This window comes from Puma concolor, chromosome A2 (genome assembly GCF_028749965.1).
Source record: "Puma concolor isolate L17-30 chromosome A2, mPumCon1.1.hap2, whole genome shotgun sequence".
Classification (NCBI taxonomy): Eukaryota; Metazoa; Chordata; class Mammalia; order Carnivora; family Felidae; genus Puma; species Puma concolor.
The window spans coordinates 523,601-533,977 of NC_141668.1; the positions used below are offsets into that span (position 1 = coordinate 523,601).

Below are 10,377 nucleotides of genomic sequence, written 5' to 3' on the forward strand. Positions count from 1 at the left end.
CCTCCAGTGGGCGTATGGAAAGGCTGATTGAGGAGAGCTGTGTAGTCACACCTGATAGCTAAGAAATAGGTGAGAGCCAGTGGTGGGTGTATGAAGGTGAGATTTGAAATAAAAGCATAACCTCCCTCCACCCCGACTCCTCTCCAGAGCAGGGTTCTGGATTTAGTCTTTCCGGGGAGCCATTTGCACGTGCAGTTTATTCACCACTAATGGATGACTTTAAACTTGTAAGGTTGGTGATAAAGGGCATAAATCCAGGCAGAGTCCCCTTCATGCATCCAGACCACGTTACTCTTCCTCCTCTGGAGGAAGAGAACCACCAGAGGACACTGGCCACGCCCGGGATCTGCTGGGTGGAGGCCTGGGACGCTGCTCAAAGCCCTGCGGTGCCAAGGACGTCCCACAGCAAGGAATCAGCCAGTCCGAGATGTCAGTTGTGCTGGGACTGAGAAATCTGGATTCTAGATGAGTAGGAATAGCAAGTTAGACTCGCATAAAAACACGTTATTTACAGAACATGATACCACATTAAAGGCTGTTTGACAAAAGTTTTGTCCATTGATGTATGTATCTTTTTACTTCTGTCTGCTGAATAATATGCACCTGAATATAAAATAGATTAATCATAATTACTGTAGACATTTCAACAGTTAATAAAAATTATTCTTTTGGGTTTCTGGATGAAAACCCATAGCAGTGTAAAACAAGTAACTAGCCCTGTCTCCATTTCAATTTAGAAATTACTGATCTGTCTGGAACTTCTTTCTAGGTTTCTGATGTAGAAGAGCTCACCCCGCCCGAGGGTCTTTCAGACCTTCCGCCATTTTCAAGGTGTTTAATAGGAATAATAATGAAGTCTCCGATTGTAATCAGGTAACCATGCTCTCTTTATTGCCCTGATCTCCTCACTTGGACTGTGAGCTCTCAGTAACTTCTGTCTATTCTTTGAGCTCTCAGAATTTCTCAAAGATGCATTTTTCCATGAGAAAAGTGTTTCATATAGTGTTCTCTAATCAGCAATTAAAACCAGTTGCATTATTTTAAAAATTTGCATTATACAAACAAATTCTAATTTTCTATAACATCCATCCATCCAAATAGTCCCTGGTTATGCTTTTCATAACTAAAATTCAGCTAGAGGGAAACATTTAAAATGTTAATGTGTAGCAAATACTTGTTCCTAAGTACACTCAGAACGCTTGACTAGGTTCAGCACTAGTGTGGTTCTTTGGGTACGTGCTGTCCCTGTGTCACTTGGCTGCAGTTCCGCGTTTGTTGTGGCCCAGGCAGGACTGATGGAGTATGGAAGGAGTGGTTTTGCACTTGCCTAATACCTGAGGGACTATAATAGCAGATACATTCAAAATGAAAACTTTAAAACAAGCATCATATTTAGCAGCCATAAATTATCTTTCAGTGACATTGAATCTTTTTTGTGTGCATTGTGGGTATACAGAGTAGCTTTTTTTCAATTACCAAAATGTCCCCATTCTCTTTCTGGCAACATCATGTGATGTTAATATCTTACCTGTGTGACTCGGCACATCTACAGCGAACGTATTAGAAGGTTTAATCCACGTTACCTGAAAGCTAGAATTCATGGTGGTTGATGAATCTTGGCTGTGTTAGTCCTCCTATAAAGTTTTAGGATATATACTATAGAATAATTCCAGATATTTATTAATTTTTTGCAGGTCATTTTTAGATGAATTACAGGCGTGTGTTACTTCTGATGATATTGAAGGCATTGTGTGTCTCACAGCTGTTATGCATATTATTTTGGTTATTAACAAAGGTTGGTTAAATGTTCTCTCATACTGTCTGGGATATTGCTGGGTGTAATCTCATACAGAACTGTTACGGAATGTTTGGGAATTCGGTTCCATGTTTGTGGCATCCCCTTTCAGTCAGACCCTCCCAACTCTTGTAGCCTGCTCTCCCATGCTCTGCACAAACAGTGTCTGCTGGGTTTCCTCTGCTCAGCTAACCCTGTACTAGCCTGGAAACCAGCTGGCTCACGCTTCCTGATGCAGTCCTGTTCACCTGTCACCTTTCCCCACTGGACCCATTACATGTCCCTCTTTGTGCCTCAGAATTGAATTCCTGTTGGTTTGTCATGTGTTACCTATGTTTAAAGTTCTGAATTTATTTTTGCTAATGATGGTATGTTTTGGTGTTAATACTTAATGAATGTATCTTCTGTTCTGCTTAAGCCTTGCACTTGCCTTTTCTGAATATCCCAGCCAGTTGAAATAGTACCGGAAAAATAATTGGAGATACTTATGAAATGCTCATCTCAGTATAAAATGCAGTAATCTCCCTGCAGATTACCGTTAAGTTTCTGAATTTTTTGCTCAGCTTTACTAATGTTGAAATGATTTTCGAAGACATAACGTGTTACAGATAGAGAGTGCTTCTAGGGAGATAGGCACTCTCCATAAGCCTGAATGCATGGCGTGCCTACAGAATCATGATAACACTTTGTGACTAGCATTACCCAGGCTGGGCATCAGAAAAGACTTCTAAGGGACTGTCACCCAAGTTGAGGCCTGGAGAATGAGGGGAAATTCTCCATGTGAGGGGGTGAGGACAGGGGCTGGGGTGCTGCTGAGCACCTAGTACTTAACAGGTGCTTAAATATTTGCCACACTGATGATGACTCTGAAATGTGGCAGTTGTCATCTCTGATGGAGGTACAGGTGATGGCATGGACGGAGCTCATGGAATTGTCCACTAGAGCTGTCCCTAAGGGCTGGTGAAGTGCTTTCAAATGTCCACTTCATCTTTTCACATCCCTGTGAGGGGATGATTCCTGTTCCACAGGTCAGTGGGTAGATTAACTCGAAGGGTGGGGAGGCTCATTCTTCTTGAACTTGTGCCCATATCGATAGCAGAGTATGCTTACTTTTGTGTGCCAGTGTTAAAATCGTTGCTCTGTCTTTACTATAACTTCCTCTTAGGTAAACAGAGAAGTTCAAGAGTGAAGGATGTTGCAGCCACTGTTCACAGAAAACTGAAGACGTTTATGGAGATCACCCTGGATGAGGACAGCACGGAGAGGTAAAGCACTAGGTGTGCTCCAGGCACGTTTGCTGAGAGCTGTGGGTTCCCTGCCCGTCCGTTTGAGATCACGTTTTCATTCCTGCTGGTTACAGCCAGGCCGTGAGGAAGCAGGCTTGCTTGGGAAACCCCTTGGACATATGTTTAATTTACTCCCTGATTTTGTCTTCAAAAATAAAAACAAAATTGTCATCTCGTAAATTCTACTCCAGAAGAGTAAAGGCATACAGACTTATTTTATATGTATGTACAAACCAGACAGATTATTTTTGGTGGTTTGCTATGTTTTTGAAACTGTAGGCATTTCTCAGATATAATTGCTCAGTCCCCAAGCGTCCACAATGAGGATGGGAAAGGTCCCTCCATAACTTTGAAGAAATACTTGTCATTTCTTCATTCCTGGGGGGCTTGTTGGTGCCACAGGGACTGGTCTGAGGAAGGTGTTCATTGGGCTCCTGCAGCCGAGTGCCTTTGTTGTTACGTACCGTTTTTGACATGCTCTGCAACTTGCTGTAAACTCTTGTTATTAGTTTAGTTGTTTGATTCTCCGGCCAACCACAAAAACTGTTTTTCTTGCTGTTTTCTGAACTTCATAAGGTTAAATATTAATAGAGCTCTGAACTTGGTAATAGTTTCACGCATGCCTGGGAAAGTACTTTTCTTAGTCACTTTCTCCTTTGCAAAAAGGCCTTGAAAACTCTAAATTGCTAAATTATGAACAAAGACAGTTTTATTTTTTTCTTCCTATCTGTATACCTTTGTACCCTTTCTTTCCCTCCCTTACTACATTAGCTAGGACTTCAGTGCTTTTCAGTTGAAAAGCAGTCATGAGAAGGGGCGTCCTTGCCTTGTTCCTGATCTTAGTGGGAAAGCTTCTATTTTCTCACCATTAAGTACGTTAACTGCAGATATTTTGTGGGTGTTCTTTACCAAGTTGAGGACGTTCCCTTCCTAGTTGACTGAGAGTTTTTATTCTGCATTGGTGTTTGATTTTGTCAAACACTTTTTCTGCATCTACTGATAGGATCATATGCTATCATATTCTTCTTTAGTCTGTTGATATGATGGATTACACTAAGCAATTTTTTTTAGTTTTTTTTTTTTTTTTTGAGAGAGAGAGAGAGCAAGTGGGGAAGGGGCAGAGAGAGAGAGGGGGACAGAGGATCTGAAGCGGACCCTTTACTGACAGGCTGACAGCAGTGAGCCTGATGTGGGGCTCGAACCCGCAAACTGTGAGATCGTGACCTGAGCCGAAGTTAGACGCTTAACTGGCTGAGTCACCCAGGCTCTCCTGTACTAAGTCATTTTTGAATGTTGAACCAGCCTTGCATACTTGGAATAAATCCCAGTTGGCCGTGGAGAAGTTTTTATACACTGTTGTTATTAATTGTACGCAGTCGATTGATGGTGCTGTTGAGTTCAACCATGTTCTTAATGATTTTCTGCCTGCTGGATCTGTCCATTTCTGATAAGAGGGGTTGTGCTTTATATCTTTTGTGATCCTGATACTAGGTACACATGAATTTAGAACTCCTACATCTTCGTAATAAATCGACCCTTTTATTTTTATGAGGGGTCTCTCTTTATCTCTGGTAATGCTTTCCCCATAAAGTCCGTTTTGTCTGCTATTAAGACAACTGTACCAGCCTCCTTTGGTGTTTCCTGAGTGTTTGTGGCATTCCAGTCAGAAGGCAGAACCACACTGTGACCAGGACAGGGAGGTTTCCATGTCAGAAATCCTTCTCAGGGTGTTGGTCGAAGAGTTACTGGCTGGTGGGAGTTAAAGCGAACTCCAAAGCATAGAGGAAAGGCAGATGTGAGGAGCACCTTTGCCCCAGCGCTGAGACTGCTCCCCAGATGGAGTAGTCCTGAGGCCGTCTGGCGGAACTCACTGGAAATCCAAGCTCTGGGGGCAGGGGATCTGCTGGAACCAAAGCTGGAGCCCTCTCCCAGTCCCGTGAGCTCGTGTGCTGCTCTGGTCAGGGGGATGCTGGCTGGGCGGCTGCTCTGTGGGGCCTGGTGGGGGCAGTGGGCTGAGGTGCCACTTGTGCCGTTGGGGTCTCCTGGAGGAGGCTTGGCTCTCTGCAGTGGTCAGAACCGGGAAGAGAAAGCCCCCATGGACCAGGCATACTAGCACCAGGCCTTGACAGGGTATGGAGCAGGGCACTGGAGTAGATGGAGATTTGCAAGACCTCGGTTGTGAGCAAGGGGAATGCGTTCAATTATGTGCTTCATCCTAAAAACTATTGAATATTTACCATGTGTTTTAATAAGGTCGAGTTTGCAACTGTATATTTGAAGGAGAAACCCAACAGACTCTAGGTTTCATGAGCTTGTTTTATTTCTAGACACTTACGGGGAAGAGGGAATTGATCTTCGATTTGGAGGAAATGAGGAGTGTTTGTATATTTCAGAAAACACGTGGCAGCATAAATATTTTTACCAGGCGCATCAGAATTACAAACTGTAAATGTGATAAGGTATTTTCATAGGATGTGGTAACAATCTCAAGTCCAAGCATTTTACAAGATTTTTTTGCTTTTAGAAATAACATTTGCAAGGATAGGGTTTTTTTTTTAATGTTTACTTATTTTGAGAGAGAGACAGAGCGTGAGCAGGGGAGGGGCAAAGAGAGAGGGAGAGAGAGAATCCCAAGCAGGCTCTGTGCTGTCAGTGCAGAGTCCATTGTGGGGCTTGATCCCACAACCATGAGATCATGGCTTGAGCTGAAATCAGGAGCTGGATGCTCAATTGACAGAGCCACCCAGGCGCCCCTAGAAATTTCTGTAATTTCTACTTGCACAGGGTTTTAAGGTGAGTATTTGTATCATGTTATATTGAGAGGGAAAAAAAAGCCTTAGAAATTCAAACTTCACACTGTGGAAAGTAAAGGATATTCAGAGCTGATAACTTATGGCAGAGTTCTTCCTGTTAAGGAGGAAACATCCTAAAAAAATGGGTATGGACTATGAAACTTGGGCCTCTTAAATATGCAAGAAACACACTGTAGAAAAGCCAGTATCTAAAAAAAAAAAAAAAAAAAATTCAATCTAGGGGCACCTGGGTGGCTCAGTCAGTTGGGCATCTGACTTCAGCTCAGGTCATGATCTTGCTGTGCGTGGGTTCGAGTCCTGAGTCGGGCTCTGTGCTGACAGTGCAGAGCCTGGAGCCTGCTTTGGATTCTCTGTTTCCCTTTCTCTCTGCCCTTCCCCTGCTCATTCATTCATTCTCTCTCTCTCTCTCTCTCCCTCTCTCCCTCTCTCCCTCTCTCCCTCTCTCCCTCTCTCCCTCTCCCTCTCCCTCTCCCTCTCTCCCTCTCTCCCTCTCTCCTTCCCTCCCTCCCTCCCTCTCAAAAATAAATAAAACATTCCCCCAAAAAAATAAGTAAATGAAATCAGTCTAATGGAAAATAGACAAGATTTAAGACTAAATTTGAAAATATTACTGATTTGATGTTGGGGTAGATACATTAAGACAAGTCAGTATCTTTAAGACTCTGGTGGAAACCATTGGTCCAGTTAATAATTTAATCAATGGGGCATTAATTCAGAAGTGAACATTTTCTTAGTGATTATACTACTTTTCTAACAGTGCTAGTATTTCGTTACCTGGTCTGTTGGGTACTAAATAAAAAATGCTTCTCATTGCACTGCACCTGCCTCCCCCAGAGTAGCATCCTGTAAATTGGACTTAGTCTCTCAGGAGGAACGGTGTACATTTGCCAGCATGCTGGTGCCTTTAAATGCCGAGTATGTTATTTTTATTACTTTCGTGAATAGTCTGAAAATAGCAATAAATGTACAATTAGAAATTTTAGAAGTATAAATATTTCCTAGGATTCAGGCTATATCATGAATTTTCCCACTGAGTAAATGAATTGTAATCATATTATAAGCAAGTTATTTGCCATATTAATTATGCCCATATGTAGGCAACTTTGATAGTGTTATATGCAATCCCCAACATGAAATATTGTTATTAGACCTTGAAGGAAAGGAGTACTCCCTGAAAAAAATCACATCTTTTTTGTTTTCAAGTATTGATGAGTAATATTATTTTATTCTCCTGCATGAAATTTTAATAGTCTTTTTAAAATGTTTTGGGACTGGATGCTTTTTATAGCTCATTTAAAAGCATGCTTTTATCATCATCAGTACCCAGTGGACCTTGGTGTAGATAATTTAAAACTATACGTAAATAAAGACAGGCCTTGTTTGTTTTATTAATTGTTTTTCTCAGCAAATTGATTTCGTTTGTTCCTCCCATGGCTGTGATCACATTGGACTTTCTTCAGCATGTGAACACAGCCTGCCGTAGTCAGTGGGGCCTGATAGTGGACAGGGTTGTGAAGACTCGGCTTCTGACATATGTTTAAAGACTATGGGACTCAGGTGGGCGAGCACATCACTTGGTTCATATGTTGTGTCACACCTGAGAACCCTGGCCCAGGGAGGTGATTTGACTAAGGCTTGCCACCATTCCTTCCAGCTTGCTGCTGTGGTGGTGGCCTCCACAGGCCTGTGCCTCTCAACTGTTCACCGTCTCAGATCTATCTGCGGTGGCTGTGGGGCTCAGACATGAGGGTAGTGAGCAGTGAGAAGCAATCAGAGCAGCCATTACTCAAGTAACAGTGGTGGGCCAGCCAGCCAGTTAATAACAAGAGTCTTCAAAGAAAAACCCAGTTATACCCCAGAAGGAAGATGGAGAGTTAAAACCCCTAAATTTAAAATGTCCCTGACGTTGTGGAGAGACATCACTGTTGAGACTCAGATTCAGATAGTCTAAAAGATCTGGGTGGCTCAGTCAGTTGAGCGTCCGACTTCAGCTCAGGTCGTGATCTCACGGTTCATGAGTTTGAGCCCCACATCAGGCTCTGTGCTGACAGCTCAGAGCCCATTTCAACACTCTGTCCCCCCTCTCTGCCCCTCCCCTGCTTGCGTTCTCCCAAATACAAATACATATTAAAAGATCATGTTGTTGGGGCGCCTGGGTGGCGCAGTCGGTTAAGCGTCCGACTTCAGCCAGGTCACGATCTCGCGGTCCGTGAGTTCGAGCCCCGCGTCGGGCTCTGGGCTGATGGCTCAGAGCCTGGAGCCTGTTTCCGATTCTGTGTCTCCCTCTCTCTCTGCCCCTCCCCCGTTCATGCTCTGTCTCTCTCTGTCCCAAAAATAAATAAACGTTGAAAAAAAAAATTAAAAAAAAAAAGATCATGTTGGAGGAATATCTCAGAACACAGACTAGATACTGAAGAAGATGAGTCATGGGTAAAGACAGATGAGAAATAAACCCAAGAAAAGCAGTAATTCAAACAATAGAAGATTTCCCAGTGGGAGAAATGTGTAATTTTAAAAATTCTTTTTTTGTTTGTTTCACTGAATTCTGTGTGGAATAACACCTAAGTAAGTCTGAATAAAATTACTGAATTCCAGGGTAAAGAGAAAAACCTCAGAATTTCTCTAGATTTGTGCTGCCCCTGCACCGGCCACTTTGTTACATGTGGAAATTGACAACATGACATGTGGCAACTCTGAGCTGTGGCTCCGAAATGAAATATAAAGTAGGCCCTGGGTTCAGAAGATGGTGTGAAAAAAAAAACATTGTAAAAATATATCAGTGTGTGTGGCTTCAGAGTCAACGTGGGGCTTGAACCCACAACCCTGGGATCAAGAGTCGGATGCTTTGCTAACTGGGCCAGCCGGGCACCCCCATCCTTTGGGTATCTTGAGTTAAATAACATATGCTAAGATGAACTTTACTTTATTCTTTTGAGCTCTTTTAATGAGGCAACTAGAAAATTTAGTTATGTGCCTGTTTGTACTGATACTGGACAGGGCTGTTCCAGACCACGTGGTTGGTTAGTCTCCATGGAGAGTGGGACCCAGGCAGACGGTAGCTGAACGATGAATCTGCTGAAATGTCACTGAGGCTAATGGTTGGTACTTGTGTCTGGGGCCCGCATACCCTCCGAAGGTAGTGCTTGGGACCCTCCAGGTTAGCAGGTGGCAAAGGAGGAAGGGAGCATACCTGTGTGAGGTCTGCCTGGTAAGGGCTCCCGTGTGAAGTGGATCCTTGCAAGGCTTGGGGCAGTGTCTTGAGTGGGGTCAGCCCAAACCTGGCTCTGTTGGGTGGGGAGGAGTATATAAGGGAGGGCCTAAGGAAGTGAGGTGGGTCTAAGAGTGATTGGGTCTAAGTGTCATTGTAAGAGCAAGTCTTGGGGTAAATCGTTTTCATTTATCTTGTGCTTTTGTGGAAGGAAACAAAGCCCATGATTGTGAAAGGCACTTGACATGTTTATGAGTCTGCTGTGGATCCAAGTAGTGGTTTAGATCCTCACAAATGAGAGTACTTCTGAGTACATGAGAGTTCACCTATAGAAAACTTGGCCTGGTGAGCACATTTTATTGGGCTCGGAACTGCTGCTGGCTGTGGGAGCAGTGATGACGGCTCTAAGTGCTGATTCCTCGTGATGGGGATTCGTGCTCCATTTTACATCAGAAGCAAGTAGCGGAAGTTACTGATTTATTTCACTCTCTCTGAGCATACATTCAGTTGCAAACCATTTCTAGTTTTATTTTGTAAAAGTGTATGTTTGGGTATTTTGGTCGTTGGTTTGTTATTAATTATCTTTCTTTGTGTTTCAGGTTTCTCTATGAATCGTCATCGAGGACTTTGGGAGCACTTCTGAATTCATAACCAACCTAACATCTTTGGTCGGGTGAGAACAGAGGAAAAGGACTTCGTGAAAATGAACTGAATGTGTATTTTCCTAGTGTTTCTAATGTTGATAATCTGTGTCAGAGGAGTGGGACTTACTTGGGGAGTTAGAAGTAGGAAATTCAAAGGTTCTTAGGTTTTTGCCTGGTGCCTGCATGAATAATATATTTAACGTAAAGGACTCTAGGTATTAGTGGTGTGGAAACCCGTGGCGCAAAGGGGGAAAAACACTTTTCTAGCAAACTTGGTTGTTTTAAAAATGACTTTTGTATATATAATATTGCTTGAGACTATGACTAATAAAAGCAATGACAACATCTGTTTGTGCACTTTATTTAAAAATCTTAGTATGTGTCTTCCCCTTTAGAGACAAGGGTTGAATTGTGCCAAGAGTAGAAGGTGCTAAGAAGAGGGTGCCAGGTCCAGGGGGAGGAGCCGTGGGGGTTCCTGTAGAAGCCTCCTCTCCTCGTCTTGATGCTGCTTTGCTGGATGTCAACACAGGCCGCTGGCTCTAAATATGAGTGACAGAGAACCGAGTCCTTCAGCCTGAAGGTGAATCACTGGTATCTTTTCTTTCTGAGAGCTGACATGGTGTCAGCAGAG

At 43.1% G+C, this 10,377-nt stretch overlaps 1 protein-coding gene across 10 annotated transcripts in view; it reads left to right on the plus strand.

Annotated features, from left to right (window-relative positions):
• NCAPG2 (non-SMC condensin II complex subunit G2) overlaps positions 1–10,091 on the plus strand; it is a 65,722-nt gene extending 55,631 nt beyond the window's left edge. For 9 of the 10 annotated variants that reach the window (XM_086685153.1, XM_086685205.1, XM_086685167.1 and 6 more), the window contains 4 exons: positions 770–873; positions 1,695–1,795; positions 2,961–3,060; positions 9,702–10,091. In XM_086685153.1, coding sequence (XP_086541279.1) covers positions 770–873; positions 1,695–1,795; positions 2,961–3,060; positions 9,702–9,753 — 357 coding nt within the window. In that variant the 3' untranslated portion in view covers positions 9,754–10,091. Of the gene's footprint in view, positions 1–769; positions 874–1,694; positions 1,796–2,960; positions 3,061–9,701 lie in introns of those variants that run through there. The other variant, XM_086685213.1, reaches the window with a different exon arrangement.
• The last annotated feature ends 286 nt before the right edge of the window (positions 10,092–10,377 follow it).